At 36.4% G+C, this 21,280-nt stretch overlaps 2 protein-coding genes and 2 pseudogenes across 2 annotated transcripts; 1 reads left to right on the forward strand and 3 right to left on the reverse strand.

The window, feature by feature from the left end:
- Positions 1–14,207: 14,207 nt before the first annotated feature.
- LOC132608040 (DEAD-box ATP-dependent RNA helicase 45-like) lies at positions 14,208–16,049 on the reverse strand (annotated as a pseudogene).
- A 303-nt stretch (positions 16,050–16,352) lies between these two features.
- Positions 16,353–17,673, reverse strand: LOC132608041 (DEAD-box ATP-dependent RNA helicase 42-like; annotated as a pseudogene).
- A 119-nt stretch (positions 17,674–17,792) lies between these two features.
- LOC132608042 (uncharacterized) lies at positions 17,793–18,515 on the forward strand. Its single transcript, XM_060322118.1, has 2 exons — positions 17,793–17,798; positions 17,943–18,515. Exons 1-2 carry the CDS (start codon positions 17,793–17,795, stop codon positions 18,513–18,515), a joined length of 579 nt encoding a protein of 192 aa, XP_060178101.1.
- Positions 18,516–19,362: 847 nt separating this feature from the next.
- Positions 19,363–20,007, reverse strand: LOC132608044 (agamous-like MADS-box protein AGL62). The gene has a single exon (XM_060322119.1). It carries the CDS (start codon positions 20,005–20,007, stop codon positions 19,363–19,365), a length of 645 nt encoding a protein of 214 aa, XP_060178102.1.
- Positions 20,008–21,280: the final 1,273 nt, after the last annotated feature.

Raw genomic sequence — 21,280 nt, forward strand, 5'->3', positions numbered from 1 at the left:
TGTGCTTAAAAAGCATGCGTAATTGGCTCAAAACTTAAAGAATTATTTATAAAATATATTTGAGCTTATATTTGCGTATTAGTGATGTTTTGGAAATATGACTCCCTTTACTTGAAGTATATATAGTTACGTTATTTGCAAATCAATAGTTCTAATGAAAATAAATATTGCAGATGCTATAAATAGTTTTAACGAAAACAAAAGGAGGTAATGAATCTTATGGAATTAGTTATTAGTTCTCCTTAAATTAACTAACCATTACTAAAACTAAACCCCACTAATTTCGCTAAGGTTTTATTTTAAACTAAGAAAACAAAAAAAAGACAAACAAGAGTTAGTTGTATAGTACAAATTAATATGCATAAAATAAGAAGAGGAATAGATAATTTAAATAGGTTCAGCCAATTTAAAAAAAAATGCTGCAATCAGGCATGGGCTCAGCCCGTTTTTAAAGGATGGTTGGTCTGCTACTGTTGGGCCTTGGCCCAGAAACTTTGTTTTCTACATTTTGTTGCGGACAGAACTGGACAGGAGAGAGATCACATTGGGCTTTGAGCCCAACTCCGAATGCGAAGGAAGAACGAGTCCCTTGGACTCGTGTGCAATGATCATGCATAAAAAGAAAGAAAACGGATTAGTATATAATCAACGAATGAAGTTAAACATGCAAAATATAACTCAAAACAAATCAGTAGATTGTGTATACTCTATGTATATTTTAGGTATATCTCATGTTTTGATCAATAACAGCCTCAAAGTATTGAACTTACTGCCAGTTCTCATGGTCTGATAATACTCAAATTAGTGCTTCGGTTTAATCACTTGCAAAGGCAAACGACAGGATACAAAGCATTTCGTGTTATTAATATGGAGGCGACATGAACCAAATCAGGACAATTTTACAAAAAATAATCCTCTCAGACCCAAAAAAACAAACATAGCAAACTTTCATCAGTACTGTTGTTCCATTTGTCAATCCCACTGACTGCACATTTAATTAAGTCATTTCATTTGTATACTTGGATGGACGAACAGAGAGAGAATAGCTTTGATAGAAATCTCATTCTACAAACTTATATTCAATGCATACACTGCCCAGAACTACCGGGTTATTAGATGAGGCACCCAAAGGTAATAGATAAAGATGAATATAGGAATTCATACGATCAAACTTTCTTTAGTTCATCAAATGTTAAGCTTCTGTCCGAGGAATCAGATTTTGAAGTGTCACGCTAATTTAGCCATACTCAATATAGGCTTAGGTGATCAGAACCAATTTAGAGGGCAGAAACAAGTGGTAGCAGCAGCTATAAGCAAGCAAAAGGGAGAGGTGCGCAATTACTAAAGACAAGCACAGGCAAAACAGGTAAAGACCATCAGCCATGGTCACAGACCTAAACAAATCAAAAGAAGTCAAACGAGTACAAAAGAAGTGACCAACCTACAAGATCATTAAATCATACTAAACTCCATCAAAGAAATAACCACAGTAAAGGCATGAAGCATACTAACCATGTTCAGACCAATTGCTAACGAGGATCATATGCGAACTAAACACAAATGAAGCAAATAGCAACAAAGCAAACAAACGGAGATTACGTAGAATTAGACAGAAAAGGGGAGGAAGGTATTTACTTACTAAAAGCAAACTGAACTAAACAATCATACCGAAACATGCTTGACCACATAAACAGGCTAACATAGAAAACGTGTGAACAAGACTCATCTATCAGCCAAACTAATTTAACTAAACTAACATATTGTAATCAGAGAATGATAAACTAAAACAAACACAGAGCAAACAGAGAATGCAAGAAAAAATAAAGATTAGAGAATTACCTTCTTCGGGCGCAGCGAAATGGGGGCGAAGGTTTCGATATCCACTCGAACACTTTGGAATTCGAACTTGCGTAAGCCCAGATTAAAAATGACCCAGAGGTAAGCAAAAAATAGAAAAATTGATTTATTGTTCTTGATTCGACGTTTAGACTTTCTTATCACTACTGAAACTTGATATATATCTATATTTGGAGAATCTTGGGGCTTCAAGATCTTTAATTTTCAGGAGATTTCCGGCGGATAGACGACTTTGATTTTTAGGGGGAGGTGGGTTTCTTGAACCGAAAAAACAGTTCTTGGGGGGATTTTCCGAATCAAATTCCTCCAGGTTCTAGGGGTTTTTTACCAAATCAAAAAATCATCTATTTTTTGGGGTAATCTCCTGAATCAAAAAAATCTCCTCTTTCCCTTCCATTCCCCCAACTATTTATCGGGATATTCTTGGGTTTTTTGTGTTGAAGAAAGAGAGAGGAGCGGGGGGACAGGGTGGAATGGGAGTGGCAGAAACATGGGGAACAAAAGGGAGTGGATGGCAGAGGAGCGTGGTGGGAAGATGGAAGTGGATGTGCCAGATGAGTGGGGAATAGGAACAAGTGGGGGGGGGGGGGGGGGGGGCGGGCGGGAGTGGAGAAGAGGCGAAAGAGAGGAGGAGCGAAGAGGGAGGAAAGAGAGACAGGGAAGGGCGGCGGACGAAGGAGAAAAAAGAAAAGAAAGGGGGGGGGGGATTTTAGGTTAAAAGAATGGGCCAAATCGGGTCGGGTATTGGTGTGGGCTGGACCGGGTTTAAATGGGTAATGGGCTAGGCAATTAAAATATGGATTGGGCATTAAAATGGGCTGGTAAATTAAAATGGTGTCAGGTAAATTAAAATGTGAACTGTTTTTTGTGAATTGTTCCGAAAATAGTATGAGTTGATTGGGCTACTACGTTTAAATAAAAGACCTATTTAAATAACTTGTGTTAAAATATTACTTCATATAAAATATGCAATTATTAGTGCTCAGATAAAAAATGGCGTTGTAATAACCGTGCAATAGTATTTTAACAATAAATAAACGTTGTCGTTTAACTGTGCGAAATAAATGCGATGCGTGGGCGTAAGCTGGTAAAATGCCGAAATGATAAAAATTGTGAATTATAATAATAATAATAATAATAATAATAATAATAATAATAATAATAAATATAATAATAATAGTGATAATAATAATAATAGTAACTGTAATAGAATAATAAAAAGTGGGTATTAATAAGAGGCTAATAATTATAGTAAAATATAAATATATATTTTTTAATTTTTTATCAAAATATTAGAAGCGTAAATAGGTATTTCGGAGGAGAGGCGGGACAAAATTGGGTGTCAACAACCGTCAAAATAGATACACCGTGCGTGTTGCCCTGGGATGTCCCAGAAGACGCACCAGGCCATTTTATGTCTTAAGCAATTTTTCCCGAATTTTATTAAAGACTAACTTCGTTATATTCATTCCCACTTCGTTTTGGCCGAAATGTTGAGAGGAAATAACCCTAAAGCTTCCCCAAAACATCTAAGATAAGTTCTTGATCAATTCGAATGACTATCACCTCACCCTAACGAAGATTAATATTACAAACATCACCTATGACTCAAGAACTGTTGAAGAGGAGAATTGTTGGGAATGTGTTGTGAGGTAAGTTTCTAAAATTCAAGTATGGTTATGAGGGTTGTTTGGGGTCTATACATCGTTTATATATCATCAGAATCCATGGGTGAATTGCATAAAAGCAAGAACACGAAATTTGGCCTAAAAACCCTAGTTTTCAAAAAGGGTAAGGGTGCTACGGAAAGATGTAAAGTTCTAATCTTTCTCAAATAAAACCATTGTAGATTGATTGTTGAACCTTGGAAATTCTGTTTTGCTAGCTTTCAGCGGGATTTGAGGTATGTCTCTTTTGAAAATCTTCTTTTGATGTATGTCTCTTTTAAAAATCTTCTTTTGAAGTATGTCTCTTTTGAAAACCTTCTTTGGACGTATTTGTCTTTTAAAAATCCTTTTTGACTATGAAGGTGATTTGTATGTCTCTTTTTTAACATACTCTTTTGAAACGATTTGTGTGACTTTAGTTGTGGTTTGTGTGCGTGAGATACAAGCCCATATTAAGCCTTGTTTTGTACTATATAATATATATGTATTCATGATTGTTTTCCTCTCTAAGGGATGTTTAAACTTGATTTCGGAAAAGCTTGATTATCTCATACGAATGTTATATAAATGGATTGTGTTAAACGTGAAACTTGTTTAAAGAAGTGAGTCTACTTTGGCTATTATAATATGACTTAGGATTTGGCTTCTATGCCATGATTGATGATTCGGCTAATATGCTATTATTTGAATCTTATTTGTGTTTGGGCATGTATGGGCAAGCTGTGCTAGTCTAGAGACGATTAGCCGTTATGGATCCTAACGTATCGATACGAGTATTGCTATGTCAGTCCAGAGGACGATTGACCTCCGAGGCGTATAGCCCGGTGCATCTATTGCTATGCTAGTCCAGAGGATGATTAGCCTCCGTAGTTTTCTAGCCCAGAGTATCGATTGATTGATTTGCCTGTGAGTGGCTTGTTTCATATTTTGGAAGCCTATGAGTGGCTTGTTTCGTATCTTTGTTGCCTGTGAGTGGCTTTTGATGATAATGAACTTATTCACCTTGGAGTGACTTGTTGATGATATTGGTCTCGAATTGAAAAGACTCAGATGGTAATAAATGGTATACTGAATCGAAAAAGATATATACTTGTCTTGATGGTTTTCTATTGATGATTTTGAGTTGTACGATTGATCTAGTCTTTGATTTCAGATTATTCTATTGGAATTGTTTCCACTAATCATTATTGTATTATTTTGTTATATTACTTATTGTCCCCGAAACACTCACTGGGTACCCAGTACTCAGGCATACCATTGTTGTTTTTAATGGTATGTTAGGTAACGAAGAAGAGCAGGTACAGACAGATCTCGCGGATTAGGAGTACTTACTGCTTTCCAGACTTTTGGTGAGCCATACCTTCATTCGTAGGACACCCTCTATTTTACTTATTGCTTATAGTTTTCGGGCTGCGTCCCGATGAGGCTCTATCTTAGAGGCTCCATAGATAGATGTTGTTTTGTGGGTATTGGTTGAGTCGTTGTTCGACTCTCATGGGTATTTCTATACTTTGACAATCTTTTTATTGCAGAGTTCCACTGATGTTATTTCTTAAATTATGGGAATGAGTTTGTTTAGCGATTTTATAACGTCTTTTAATTAGTTAATGAAAGATTATTAAAAAGAGACTGGATGGTTATCGATTCATAAGGTGCTTCCGGTGTTGTTCATAGCATCGGATGCCTGTTACGTCCAGGGTCAGGTTTGGGGCGTGACAGTCTCAGATGAGTTTTGAGTTTTGGGTTGAACTTGGTGAAAAATCATATTTTTCTGGTAGCTGGTGTGTTGCATCAGCAGACTGGGGGCTGCACCTCCTGGCCTACCTCTGCAGGACTTGGTCCGCAGGTGCGAGATTTTGAAGTTTAAGTAAGGCCACATCTGCAGACATTTCTTCGCAGATGCGAGGTCGTAATTGCGGGAAATGGTCCACAGGTGCGGAATCTCTAAGAATCAGAAACCTTAAATTCCCAAATTCAAAGCCATTTATTTTCATTCACAAATTGGAGACCTAGAGGGTTTATTAGGGCGATTTTTGTGGAGCTTTTTGAGATTCATCCTTGGGGTAAGTTTCCTACACTCTTTTATTGCTTTTATCATGTTTTATTTATGGAATCTATGGTGGAAATCATGAGTTTAGCTGGGGGTTTGGGTTCATGAACCCAAAAATGATTTTTGAACCATTTTTTATATAAACGAGTTTTGTTGGAAAATTTCCTAGTTTTTAAACATCTAATCAATGGGTAACTAGTTTCTAATCTTGAATTCTTCTATTACTCAAGATTTTGGTTATGGAAATTGAGGGTTTTGCTCTAAATTGGGGATTTTGATGAAATAGTGAAATTATTACCAAATTGAGAGTAGTTTGTGATGAATCTTGGTATTTTGACTCCCTAGACTTTGGGTAAACCGTTTTCAATATAAATTTTCGATTTTGGCCTTGTGGCCCTGGGGTCACCTTTTAAGGTCATTTTTTATTTCAGTTTTGAATTATGGCATTATGGGTATCTTTAGCTTTGTAATCTAATGTAGATTAACGAATTGATAGACTTTGATCGTTTAGAAGCTTTTCGGAAAGGGAAGCTCTAGAGGATTGCCTTCGAGGTAGGTTACGACTTACCTATTGGTTACACTCGGATTAGCGAAGCATATGTAAATGATAGTTATTGACGGGGAAAGCATGATAGGCCTTCGGGCATGGTGTGGAGATGATTCTAAATTGGTTGGTATTGACCAGCTATTATGTGGGCTTGTCGCCATGTTTGTGATATTTGTGAAACTTGACTGCTTCATCTGTATCTCTTGATATCTCACTTATCATCTAGAAAGGAAAGAAAATGTTAATGAATCAAATTGCGATGTGTATTTCATGGCAAGTTTATGTTGGTCCCATGACATATGGTGTTGTTTGAGGTTGATTCATACATGGCATGCATTCTTTATTGCATAATGTGATCTGATATGCTAATGATTGAAATGATGATAAGTGAGAGAGTGTAACCTTTGAGGTCTTTGCCGGAGAGCGTAAAAGAGAGACGAGAGCTCGTGATCCGAGGTCTTTACCGGAGTGAAATGAGTGCTCGTGATCCGAGGTAATTTACTGGCGCGAGAGAGTGCTCGTGTCCAAGGTCATTTGCCGGAACGAGGGTACCTAGACTTCGCGGGTCCCCCATGGGTCATGGCTTTAAGGCATTGCCCTTAGCATGTGTGTATGGTTATGGAAAGTTGGCCAGTGCATTGCATACATCTACATTCATTCATCTATTCTTGGTTGTTTACTTGGCACTTTAAACACTTCATCTGATCTTATATGTGTTCGAACATGTTTCATGATTGTACTTGATTGCTTCTCTGATCTATCTATTAGTTTATGTCCATTTATATGTGTGACCTAATCGTTGTCGGCCTATGATGCCTAGGAGTACGTGTGTTTGTACTCATACTACTCTTGTTGTACTTTTTCTTGAGTGCAGAGTTCGTTGCTAATTCTACTTCCCGACCTCGTAAGTCAAAAGAGCCCATTTGCCGGATATTCCAGGGTGAGCTACTTGCCTGATCTGCAGCCCGGAGACTCCTCATTTCTATATCTGCCCTTTCACACTCTTGAGACAGTATTCTAGTTTGAAACTTGTATTATTCGGCCAGACTATGTATTTATTATTAGTAGCTCTTGTACGAGTCATACCAGGGTTTAGGGTTATATGTATTAGTGCTTCCGCATTTGTTTATCTACATATATTGAGACTGTTAGTATGATATCTGTTTATTTCCGCATTGTTGAATGTTAACTAAAATGATAGCTTCAAGGGAAGGGTTCGCCCACTAGGGGGATAGTGTCGGTGCCCGCACGATCCACGAGTTGGATCATGACAGAATTCTTACCATGTAAGATAGTTGTTGCCAAATTATCATTAGAAGATGACAACGAGTTTATCTTTCTCTTCGATCTTTACTCCGAGGTTTGCTAGCTGCGTGATTAGTCCATTAAGCACATTTAAATGTGACAAAAAATTAGTAACTTCACCCATATGTAGGGCTTATAATTGCTTCTTTAGGTACAATTTATTTGTCAACGTCTTGGACATGTACAAGTTTTCCAACCTTGCCCAGATACCACATGCACTCTCTTTATCGATGATGTTATTAACCACATCATTTGTTAAGTGCAACCTGATTGCACTGGCTGTCTTTTCATTCATTTCTTCCCAATCCTCATGTTTCATGGATTCAAGCTTTTTGGATTTGCCGCCTAGTGCCTTGTGCAACCCTTGTTGGATGACCAAATCCCTCATCCTTCTCTGTCATGTTGAGAAACCCCTATCACCGTTGAATTTTGCTACCTAGTACTTAACTCCAGACATTTTTTTCACCGACTATAGTACGACCTACCGCAAACAATATTTATGTGAATGAGCAGAACCTGTGCTCTAATACCAGTTGTTGAGAATAAACCTGTCACAGAAATAATATTCACGGTATTTACAGCGGAATAATAATGTAGCACCGTGATACAGTTAATCAACAAGAAAAAAAGAGCGATAATGACACCAATTTTTTTACGTGGAAACCCAACAAAGAAAAAACCACGGGCCGAGAACAGCAACTGATAGAACTATAGCAAGGATTTTACACTTTGTAGGTCTGAGTAAAATACTTTAAAGACCACTACACACTCAAAAGAAATAACCCTCTTTTAAGATTTTCTCACCTCACTGCAATATCGCTCACACTTTCTATTTTTTCTCACAGACTATTTCTCTATCTGTGAAAGTCTCACTCTTCTTTCTCTTTTTTTTTTTTTTTTTTTTTTGTGTGATTACAAATGGAAGAATGACTCTCCATTTATAGGAGACCAAACATGACGTCCAAGCACAAAAAAAGGAAAAAGAAAAAGGATCCAAAATTTGTCATCCACAACTTTGGCTTGCTCTCCAAGTTCTTTGTCATCCGAGCAAATTGGCACATGCCAATTACAATTAAATGGGATGGACATCATCACTTCAAACAAACATGGTCAGTAAACCTTAAAAATAGACGAACAAAATATCAGGACTTAAGTTTAGGTTGCGCGTGTGACTACACTAGATCGCACAAGCGATAGTTGCTCGACAAACGCGCTCAGATCGATGCAACCCTTAGAAGCTCTTCGGTGTCGCGCTTAGATTAGGCAGTGCCACGCAAGATTTCCTCACTATGGGTGTGTTTGGTATAGAGGAAACATTTTTCAGATTTTTTTGTTTTCAATTTTCTCATGTTCGGTTGGTCAAAATTTTGAAAAATATTTTTATAGGGAAACAAGTTCCTTAAAAATGAGGAAAATGACTTCCTAAAATAATTATGGAAAATAAGTCCCACAAATAGCAATATTAATTGTCTCCTTCCCATACTTGAACTCACCCTCACCCACACCCACCAAAGCCCCAACCCACCTGTCCAAAAAAAAGATATTTTTTTAAAAGTTTTTAAAAGTTCTTTTTTGATTTTTTTACACCGCCCACCCCCCTCCCCGACCCATTCCCCACCATCCTTCAAAAAACATCATTTAAAAAAAAATTAAAAGTTTTAATTTTTATTTTTTTACACCCCCCCCCCCCCCCCGGGGACCCAACATCCTACCACCTTCCGAAAAAAATTATTTTTTTAAGCGAAAGTTTTTTAAAGTGTCTATTTTTTGGTTTTCTACACCACCCACCCCTACCCGAATTTTCTACTTCATATATTTTATTTACTTTTATAAAATATTTATAAAAAAAGGGAAATTTGTGTGGCTAAATTTGGTGTGGGGTGGATGGTGGTTTTTTTTTTTTTTGGGGGGTGGGGGGTGGCGATGTTTGGAGACAAGGGGGCGGGGCTGGGTGGGGGTGGTGGGACGGGGGTTGGGTGAATATTTTTTTAAAGTTATTTTCTACTACCAACCGAACATGAGAAAATAAGTAAGAAATTCACTTATTTTCCAAGAATACATTTTCTAGCAAAACATTTTCCGAGGATTTTTTTTTCTCCGTAGCGAACACACCTATATCAAGTGTCATGATTCGCAATAGGAGGACAAAAAGAAGAATTGACACAAATAGAAGCAAAGGTTGTGCAACCCGCAATATGCACCACCACAGCAGTGAATGAGGCTGTTTCTCCCTTAATCAGAAGTCATGGTTTCGAGTTCTTGGTATGAAAAATCCTTAATAGGGAGTGTTTCTCCTGAATGGGTTTTATGTGATGCAAATCCAAATTTACTTGAGCTCCGATGCAGGTACCGACCACTAAATGAAAAACAAAAAAAACACAATATGTTGTGGAGGCAGATAAAAGCAAAGGCTCTGCAACCGGCAAATTTGCAACATTATGATTATATATGCTACTTATACACCCTCTTTTTTACTTTACTTTCTATTAAAAGTAATTTTTTTTAGTTGTCCAGTTTAACAAATCAGGAAGAACTATTATAGAATGTTTTTTCAGTATTACCTTTATCACAGTAACCGCATAAAGTAGTAGTACTATAGTCAAACTTAGATTTTCAATACATTATTAATAAAGATAATATAATAAATATATCCTAATAAATACTACTTCCTTCCATTCATAATAAATGTTCACTTAGCCTTTTTATTTTGCTTTAAAATAAATGTACACTTACATAATTAAGAAAAAAATATTTTCTTTCTAATTTATCCCTATTTAGATAAGTGAGTTTTATTATAATAAAAAAACTATATTAATTAGGTAGTATTTAATAAAGAATATTTTAGCCAAAAGATATTTATTTTATTTTTAAAATTAATATTTTTTTAAATAGTGTGAAAAAGGCTAAGTTAAAAAAGCACTAACTTTTTTAAAAGGCATGTCTTAGTCAACTAGAGAGTAGAGTTTTAAATAGTCCTTGAAAAGTTAATAGGTCTTGGAAACTGATGTCTTTTTTTCTTCTGAGCGAAAACTGATGTCTTTTCATCTTTAATACTTTTTCCGTCTCAAAAATATTATCTCTTTTTTAAAAAATAAGTGAAGATTTTTAAATGTGTGATTTAAAACAAGCCTTAGATATTTATGTGGTTATAAATTATCTCATAAAGTTAAATTATTTCTAAATATAGAAAAGAGATAATCTTTTTGGGACAGACTAAAAAGGAAAAGAGGATAATTTTTTTGGGACAAAGGGAGTAATAATTGAGAAACAGATGAAAGTATGAAAAAGTACCACTCCCTTTGTCCCAAAAAGATTTTTTTTTTAATCTGTTCCAAAAAAATTGACACTTTTCTATATTTAGAAATAATTTAATTTTATGAGATGATTTATAACCACACAAATATCTAAGGCTTGTTTTGAGCCACACATTTCAAGTCAAACTAAGACAATTTTTTTGGGACGGAGAGAGTAAAATATAAGGAGAAAAAAAAAGATAAAATAACTTAATGTTTGGAACGTTAAACATGGTTTTAATTTATGGAAGGAATGTATGTCAATAAATTTCTTGCCAAAATTAGAGTAGTTATTTGAGATTACAGTTCCAAAATTACTCCCAATATTAATTAGACTATTTTTAAAATTTAAATTTAACAAGTACAAATGGAGAGAACTATAAGGGAAGGATACGAAGTCTGAACGTTTTGCAGAGAATCACTGAAAAGTCACTTCAGTTGTACGCCTTAACTGCTCTTCAACTCAAACGCCCCTCACACATTCTTCACCTCTTTCTCATTGTGTTTCAAAAAAGCAAAAGAGATAAGTATGGTGTTGGAGTATCCATCACCTGATGATCATCAACCACCTTCAACTCAAGGGCTATTCATCATCAGATTTCAGGCTCCACTCAACTAACCATCCCTTGAGGTATATCTCAAAAGATTTCAGTTTCTACCTCTTCCATGTACCATCTCTCTCTTTATTTTTTGGTTTTTGTTTATTTTAGTTGGTTACATGGCCCCTCGTTTTCAAGATTCTATCAATGTGCGTGAGTCAATGTGGAAAGAGATTGAGAAGGAGCGTATTAGGGAAGAAATTATCGCAGAAGAGGTTGCTCGAAGGCGAATGTTGGAGCTCGAAGTAAGAAGAGAGCTTATGATGGAAGGAGATAGAAGATTTGCTTCATTGGATTTTTCTACAAGGTTTCCATTCTTGAACCAATAGGCTAACACCATGTCACTTGTATCTGGACTGGGTGCTAGACATGCCATGGAACAGATTCCGGAGGTGCCTTTCCAGCACCGTGATGTGGAACCAAAAGTTTCAACATTACCTGCAGAGCAGGAGATTTTACAAAAGCAGCCCTCTTTAGAGCCTGGCTTGAGGAAAGATAGTGGAGTCTTGCTGGTTCGTATTCTTCCTTATGTTCGCCCCTGTTTATCTGTATATTAATTTATGGGTTCTGAATCACAATAATTTTTGTTTACGGAGTTCTTGATATATTATATGAATTTTTTAACACAAATATAGGTTTCCATTCTTGAACCAACAGGCTAACACCATGTCACTTGTATCTGGACTGGGTGCTACACATGCCATGGAACAGATTCCGGAGGTGCCTTTCCAGCACCGTGCTGTGGAACCAAATGTTTCAACATTGACTGCAGAGCAGAAGATTTTACAAGTGCAGCCCTCTTTAGAGCCTGTCTTAAGGAAAGATAGTGGAGTCTTGTTGGTTCGTGATCTTCCTTATTGTCGCCACTATTTATCTGTATATTAGTTAATGGGTTCGGAATCACAATAATTTTTGTTTACAGGGTTCTTGATATATTATATGAATTTTTAACACTGGGGTTTTGCCAAACCCGTAGCTAAAGGGCTGGCTCCCCTATCTGTCTATGTTATTCAGTTGCGATGCTGTCTTTCTTGCTTTTTGTGCGGCTTGTAACTTGTGTTAAAATTTCGGTTGAAATCAACCATGGTTTGTTACGCCTATTTGAGTGTTGAACTTTTAAATCCTTAGAAATAGTTGAATATAGTGAAATCAAATGAAATAGTAAAATGATTTTGTTCCCTTTTTGGTTTAGTAAAAGTTTGAAATCAGTTACAATACTGCTATTATGGAAAACAAACCGCTATTCTGAAAAACAAGGCTTTTAACTTTTTTCTTTGTTTCGCTCTCTGTTTTTGTGGATGGACGGAGTGGGTTAGAATGTTTAAGTCTGTTCTGCAAGTTAAGTTAATGATGCATCTATAATCTATTTTCTATGTACTTTCATCTGACTGATTAAGGGACTCCAAAACAAAGTGTTAAGTGTTTCTTAGGTAAATCCATACTTCCTTGTGTCTTTCTTTTCATAATGCCACCCTTTGCTCGTATTGTTAATAAAATTTCATTGAGTTGTGGCTGGAATTATCCATGTGACCTTCAAGAATCTTCAGAATTATTGTGCTAATTACTAAATAACTTACTGTCCAACATTGTTTGAGGCCTCATCTAAGTGATTGACACATTGAATGAGTTGAAATCTTTTCTTTCAATATGTATGTAGACAAGGGGCCTTTCAACTACTGAATCCTGAATTTACACAGACCAATTGCTTATTGGTGAATAGGCTATTGTCATTATTGTGAACCAATTGGTAAAGTCTGCTGTGACATGGGCATACCAGTTATTGACCGGCAGGAGTCAAGATTATTTTATTTGGGTTGCCAAACCATGTGATGGTTTTGCAGCTTATTTTCTGGTTTGGTCTTTCGAACGTCGGAACAATTAGTTTATAATTGACAGAGGCATCTATCTTAGGTCCTTGATTTTCATTTGTGGGTTCGTCTGGAGTGGGCCATCTTGTTTGAGTACAACCCATTCGCTTTATCTACACAGCGACATTCCCCTTTCTGTCTGCTTAAGTGGTCGAAGCATTAAGCTGCTTATGCACATCGAATAGAGCTAGCCTGTCTTTAGAAAAGAACACACAATTTATCAAACAAACGTTATTGCCTATTATATTTGTAAATGCTCTTCAAAATCTTCTTTAGCTCTTCGAGTGATATCTCTCCAACACTTTAGTAGGATTTATTAGTTTAAGCTTTCTGATAAGCTTCTCTTTTATGTGGCTTAGAACTAAGAAAATTTTCTCTTTATAATTTGTTTCTGCGGAATGTAAATTCTTGGAATGCAGGACATTCAATCTCCTCTTTCTCAACACTGAATTGATTCCTCCAAACTTAAGGGAGGTGGCATACGTAGGGGCTAATATAATTGTAATGGAGAAAGTATATTTGTTTCGATTCTTGAAAAGATGCCTAGGTTCCCTGATTTTCTTCCTATAGGTACTCCGTCCGCATTAGTCACGGTCTTGGTCTTCTGGTGACTAGTTTAGTTAGCATGCTGTTTATAATTCTAATGAGGAACTCATGGAATGTTATATTTCACATAACTGCTTCTGCTGAATTTTACCTTTCCATGTTGCAGAGGATACTGACATTCTGGATATAATAAAAGCTAACGGGACTGTAGTTGAATTTATATTATTGTAATTGGAGGTTTAGATGTTTATGTTGTATCACTTCTACAGGAAAGGATTAATTATCATGACTTGAACCCTTTTTGATGAAGCTGCTATTTAGAAGTTTAGGGAGAATAATTATGTATCCATTTAAACCTGTTTATATCATGACAAGGTAAGTCATCTCTAAATCGAGCAACCAAACCTAGGAAATTATTTACCTGGAATAGATAACAGTCAGAATGAAACATTATCAATGGCAACGACATTCATCGTTATACAACTGAGTAATGGCCCGGTTGAGCCAAATCAGGAGGATATGATGCTTTCATGTTAATGTCCTCGAAAACATGTTTCAATTATGCTTTGTCTCTCTTGACAGATTGTTCCATGGGGCCCTCAATGAACAATTGCAGCTGGAGTTTACTGTCCTCGATTAGTGAGGGCAGCTTCTGTCAAATCAGAATTAGGACCTAGAGTCTCCTTGTTTGATACCTTGTAGCAAGCATTTTGAAAAAATCATTTATCTCTAGTTCTGCTTCGTAATGTTCAGACACCGTATCAGCCTGAATCTTTACTACTTTATGCTGCAAGTTCAAAGCAGTTGACATTGTCTGGTTGCCACATCATTAGAGACAATTGGCAGTCAATTTCCAGCAACAACTGGTGTTGCACCTGCTATATTAATACCAAGTATACCTGGCAATGCACCAGTAGGAAGAAGCTGAGCAGCTGAAACTGGAGTTGCCGAAGCTATACCGACTTTGGAAGCAGCAACAAGAGTGAAGTTCCCACCTGCTTTTCTAATTCCTTCATCTTCATTCTCGGAATCTGATTTATTTCCCTCAAATCCATATTCTTTTGCCCGTGCTTTTTTATCTGCTCTACAATTCATCCTCTTCTTCATTAAATTAAAAACCACTACAACCATAAACAGTTAGCTCAAGTCCCTGATTCACCTTTGCCATGAAATTATCAGGAAGAGCTTTCAGGTGATCTGGAACAACTTGCTTCACAATTGTAAAGCTTTTACAAGATATCATGCATCATCTTTAGTTATAATTGTGATGACAACCTTTCCTACCAGCTCGACCTGTCCGACCAACACGATGAACATAGTCCTCATAATTGTTCAGAACATCATAATTGATTATGAACTGAAGCATATAAAAGCTGCCGAGAAGCAATAGCGTATTTCCTTACCATGATTTTATATAGTATTATATAATTATATAGCCTACTTTTACAGTAGATTTTTTTTTTTTTTTTTTTTTTTTTTTTTATGTTTCTGCTCTTTAAGAGAATTTTAACCAGTTCAAGCTCCTTGACAGCTAAGCCACTGGTTGTTACACTAGTAGCAATCAACAAATTACATACATTACTCCTTAAAGTCGGATGCGGTGGACTTTTCACTTTCGTGCCTCACCTCACTCAATTGTGTTAATATATCCTTGTTCATGATAATACTCCTACCACATACCTGTATTTCAACAGGTTTTTTCAATACCTTAAACTTACAAGCTAATATTTAGACCTCGTGAGGAAAAGTTGCGGAGAACAGGACTGTTGGACCGTCCGCCATGTGTTTTGGACAGTGCTTTAAAAGGCTGTTCGAGCCCCGAGGCGGGGCACTTGCAAAATGCCTCAGGGCTCACGTGCGGGGCTTAATTCCTGCGAGGCTTACGCCCTAAGCGCCCGATTGTACGCCCTAAACACGCCTAACGCCCAACGCTCGGGGCTCGCCTAACAGTTCTTACACAATTATATGTTAAATTCCTTAATTAAAACCGTTGACCCTCATAATTCTTTAACAAATGATTGATACTTAATAATTTTTCATTTACCGAAATAAGAAGATTGGGTATAACTCAAATAACAAGTCGTAGTATTGCATATTTACTATATGAGAACATCGTGAGGGTGAATATCACTTAATATTTCTTTTAAAAATACATAACCGAATTGTGAATTTTCACTTGTCATTGGTCTTTTGTCCTATGTATCAAATTATCATATTTTATTATTTCTCTATTTGAAAGTAATTTTATTTTTATTCATGAAGGAGTTACGTTTCAATTATAATACTGATAAAGTTGTTTATAGGGAGATACAATGAATAGAATGATAGTAATATTGTTTTAACAAATTGTGATTTTTCATTGTTTGAAAGTTAAGATGTTAGAGTTGATTTGCATTTCATAATAGCTTTTATTTCATTGTATTGTTTATACTTGTAAGGTTATATATATATATATATATATATATACACTTTTCTTTTCTTTTTTATGTAATTTTACCTATTTAAAATATTTATTATAATTATATTATTTTATGAGATACAAAAAATTAAATATCCATGGGGCTTACGCCCCGTGCCTCGGGGCTTACGCCTCACCGAGGCATATGTAAAACGCCCCGCCTTACGCCCCTGTCTTTTTAAACACTGGTTTTGGAGAACCTGTGGTAAGAGGTTCAAATACCATATCAAACATTCAATCAGCTTTATATGACCAAGTGACTCTTAGCAGATTCATAATCTTCCTACTGCTTTCGCGAAGGATATCAATCATCCTACCTGGAGTGCACACAACAATTTTGGCACCTCATTCCAATTCACTAATTTGTTGAGCAACCTCAGAACCTTTAATACACTGGTCCGCATCACTTTCGCAAACCTCTTAATATCACTATGAAAGTGGTGCACAACCTCTCCTGTAGGGGCCATTATCAGGTCAGGCCAATAGGTTCATCTCCACACATCAGACAAAGCTGGTCCTTAATATGTCCCAGCTGTGGTAATAAAAATTCCGTGGTTTTGCCAGAATCCGTTTTAGCAATCCCAATGCAATCTCGGCTACTCATAATTACTGGGCGAGCCTGAGCTTGAATAGGCATGGGCTTCTCATAATTCAGTTTACTTGTACTGTCTAGGATCTTGGAGAACAGTCCTATCTGATGCAATATTTTGCTTGATTTTGAACATCCGAACAGCCTTGCCATGGGATGTTCAATTTCAGCTGTTTCCTGTAACAGAAACCTCTTCAGCACTCATTCTTGAATTTTCCTTGACTTCTGTGTAGAAGTTCTTTCTGAAAGGAGGATATTCAATTTTTAATGGTCAACTATTGATAGTTTCTTGGCCTTGATTTTCTCCGCCTATTTCATAAATTCTTCCTCCAAAGGATCTTCATCATTCTCAACGTTCCCATAAATCTGAAGCTGAATCTTCACAGGGGATAATTCTTCCCACGAATTTATTCATGCTCATCTAGGTTGTTCTTCTTTGGCCATATCATTTAACTTTTTCAGATGGGAATTTTATCAAAATTATTAACTACAGCAGTCTTAAGCTTCTCAATTTCAATCAAAACCATACATAGTGTTCATAAAAGCATCAAATGGATTAATCTCATCCAATTAAACCATCACTGTCATTCTTAATAAGGTCCAATGCTGGAACTGACTGCCTTGCCAGTTGACAAACTTGGAAACTTGTTATTTTTCTCAATGGAGATCCAATGCTTTGATCAACATACAATGTGCTATAGATCCTTTTATGACATAATCAATCCACCGTGGTTATTTGTCTTTTCCATTGAATTTTTGTACTTATCAATCCAGTAATGTTAGTGAAGTAAAATCAGTGCTTATGTTTCTTCTAGTTGCCTTGCTTTCATCTTATTGCATGGGGCAAAGTTGTAAATAATGTTGAGGGTTGTTTGATAACAGAGATACTTTCATCGTTTTTTTTTTTTTTTTTTTTTTGGGGGTTCATTGTGTAGATTTCTTCATCTTTTGTCGTTGCATTGTTCTGATTGGTGCTCTCCTGTCTTTAGTGTGAGTTGAGGCATTTGCAGGGTATGCCTGTCTACGCAAGTGTCTATAATTACTGCATGTGCTCAGGGTGTGCGTTCTTTATGTTTATGAAATCGTCAAGAGGCTTTCAGATATGTAAACCATTTACGAGGTGTTTAAATTTCTGATAAGTGCTTATTTTGGCGTTGATACAGGCTAAGCCAGACACAATTCTCTCTGGAGCAAAACGGAAAGCTATAACACCAACAGCAGAGATTGCTGACAAACCTTCATTAAGCAGTGCTCTGAAGAAAAATGTTAACGAGTGGCGTTGTGCACTTTGTCAGGTAAGTGCTACAGATCAAGGCGGCCTGAATGACCACCTCCAAGGAAAAAAACACAAACGCAAGGAGGCTGCTTTAGGCACACAGAAGGACGAGAAAAACTGCAGCATTGGTCTTTTCTCAAAGAAACCAAAATTCATCCAGCTTGCGGAATCTTGCAATGATCGGATACCAGAGAAGAAATCAGAGGAAGGATCCTCAGGTCCAATCGATAATGATGCATCCTTGTTGATAGATGACAGTGCAGGTGACTTGGGAAAGAGCACATATAATACAGCTAATGACGAGCAAAACAGTAAGGAACATGAGAATAGAAGGTTCCAGTTTTGGTGTGAGATATGCAAGATAGGGACCTTCTCTGAAAAGGTGATGGAGACACATAGGTTAGGAAAGAAGCATGCTCGGCGTCTTCAACAACTTGTTGGCACTGACAAGCAGTGTTAGTAACAAATGACGAGCGAGACTATTGTTATTCCTTTTTATGATTATCAAATTGTGTTGAAGCTGCAGAGGAATGATTTTTTTGAACAAAGTAAAATGTGGGAGCTTCTGTCTGCCAATTAGTAGCTTATTTTGTTGTTAAGGAAATTGGATTTTATCAATATTACCTTTGGTTCCATGCGGTGTGTTTTACTCTATATCTATTTATTCGGAATGTTTTAAGTCTGTTCGTGAAATCAAAGTTTTAGTTTATTAGTATTAGTACATCATTGAAGAGTTGTACAATTTTGATGCTAATAGGATCTGAGAATTCACAAAGGCTAACATGCTGCATAGAGCAGAATACAAGTGAAATACCCACCATCTTCCAGATGTGTTTTCTGAGAATATTTTAAGGAAAATGGGGAACTCCCATCAAATTATTGACAATTTACATTCACAATGAACTTCTCCTGCTTGCAGTATGTCAAAGCTAATATCACTCATTGTCCTCGTGACTAAATTTGATAGTTAGAGAACTTTTATTTACCTAAAAGATAGCCAAAGGTACTGCTTATAAATAAGTGGAACTAGTTAACTTAAAAATAAAATGGTTAGGCTATACTGATAGCGTAAAAGTTCCTTACACTATCATTTTATATGATTTGAATGAGTGGTAAATAATAACATGATAAAAACAGAAGAAGGTTACAATGTATTACTGTCATTTATTAATGAACTCTATTGAGATCAGCCAACATCTTGTTGTGGCTTAACTGCAATACACAAATTGAGAAATGAAATACTCAGACCAAAGGCCACCAGTGAGGTACTGGCTAGATTAATTTAACCAAAAGAAGAGGAAAAAGGACTAAAAGAATCCATGATCATAACCAAATGTATGGTTATGAGGGTAATTTGAAGCATCCATAATTGGCTTGATGTCATAGTTATCAAAAATTCCAACACCATTCTCAGCTAAGAAAGATGAAGAATTACTATTCTCAACCATAATCTTGCTTGCATGAGTCATCACATTCTTTTTCAAGTCTTCCATAAAATATTTTAATTGCTCAAGCTCATGATAGGCAAGTTCACCTATAGGGGCTTCCCACCAATATTGGGTTTGAGAATTTTTCCTCATTTGATTAAATGCTTCACTCTTTTTCTTCTCAACTTCAAGCTCATCAAGAATTTGAGTGAGTTTCAAGTTGAGCTCACAAACATTGTGATGTCTATGGGCCTCAAAAAGATGAAGTCGATTGGAGATTGGATGAGGATTTCGTGAAAGAAACCTATCGATAATGAACTCAACATTAGTGTGGCCAAAGGAGTAAGCTTTTCTTGCAGGGGAGAAAACTATAATGGCAATTTCAACCCCACATAGTGTACATAGTTCGCTAGCTTTGTTGAAAAGTCCTGAACGACGTTTGGAGAAGGTAACTTGGAGGTGATTCTTGACTTCTATTTTGGCAATTTTGATCTTTTGCCGACCCATGCTTGGTTTCTCTGCCATGGCTAAAACTTCAAAAACAAAGACAATTCTTTTTAGAAAGGAAGCAAGAGACCAGTTGTGGGGATTGAGTTTGGATTGAAAGTGTAAACATGTACTATTTAAAGGGCCTTTGGTATTTACTATGCAAGCTTGCTACATAAATGTTTTTACTACTGCGTCTTTCTTGCATAGCTGATCATGATGAGTTGATTTGGGAGTTACAATATCTTAGTGTCTTAATGCATGGATAAAGGGAAATTCAATGCACCTTAGTTGGCATTATCAAAGTAATAATCAATATTCCTCATCAAAGTCAACAGTATATTCCATATATTTTCCTCACATAAGTCAATAATTTATTCCACATATCCCTTAGTATATCAATACTTACTTGGAAGTATTTGTATTTTGCAATTGCCAACCCTTTGGTTGGACCTAACGGGGCTAGTGTAAACCCATCAACCGGTTCGGTTGAACCGGTTAAAACCGGTAACCGGACCGGTAAAAACCGGAACCGGAACCGGTTAACCGTTAATTCTTTACCGGTCCGGTTCCCATTTTTTTTGAAACCGGAACCGGACCGGTTAAACCGGTTAAAACCGGTGAAATTAATTTTTTTTTTAATTATAGCCGTTAGTTGGGCTTCTGACCGTTAATGGACCGTTGGCAACGGTCCATTTGCAAAAATGGTCGTTGCCAAACGGTCATATACTTAATTTTTGCCCCCCCCCCCCCCCCCCCAACCCCCCAAACTTTTTTTTAACACTTTAACCCATCCCCCACCCTTATATAAACCCTTCTTCATTTTCATTTTAATTCACACCAATTCACTCTTCTCTTTCTCTCAAATCTCAATCTCTCAATTATAGTTACTTTGCAATAATTAGCCACTTTATATTTCTCTCAAATAAATATTACAAAGTCTTATTATAGTTTCAATTATTAATTTTGCAATTATAATATTGTTGGTGGAGTTGGTGATTTTGCAACAATCCGAAGTAGCTTTGGTGGATTTGCAATTCTAACCGCCTTCACTTTGTTGGAAATTAATCCGGCAATTTGGTACCTTCGTTCCAACTCTATCTTTATTTTTCGCAATTTAATTCTAGCAATTTATTTTTCGCAATTTAATTTACGCAATTTAATTTGTTGTGATTTATTTTCTTGTGATTTAAATTAATTCTATTTAATAATGTCAAAGAGATTAAGACGTGGTGCCGGTAGTAGTAGTGGTATTATTAGGGGTGGGCTTAATGAGGAAACATTTGTGGAAGAAACACCTAATTTAGGTATT

This window comes from Lycium barbarum, chromosome 8 (assembly GCF_019175385.1).
Source record: "Lycium barbarum isolate Lr01 chromosome 8, ASM1917538v2, whole genome shotgun sequence".
NCBI classification, from domain to species: domain Eukaryota; kingdom Viridiplantae; phylum Streptophyta; class Magnoliopsida; order Solanales; family Solanaceae; genus Lycium; species Lycium barbarum.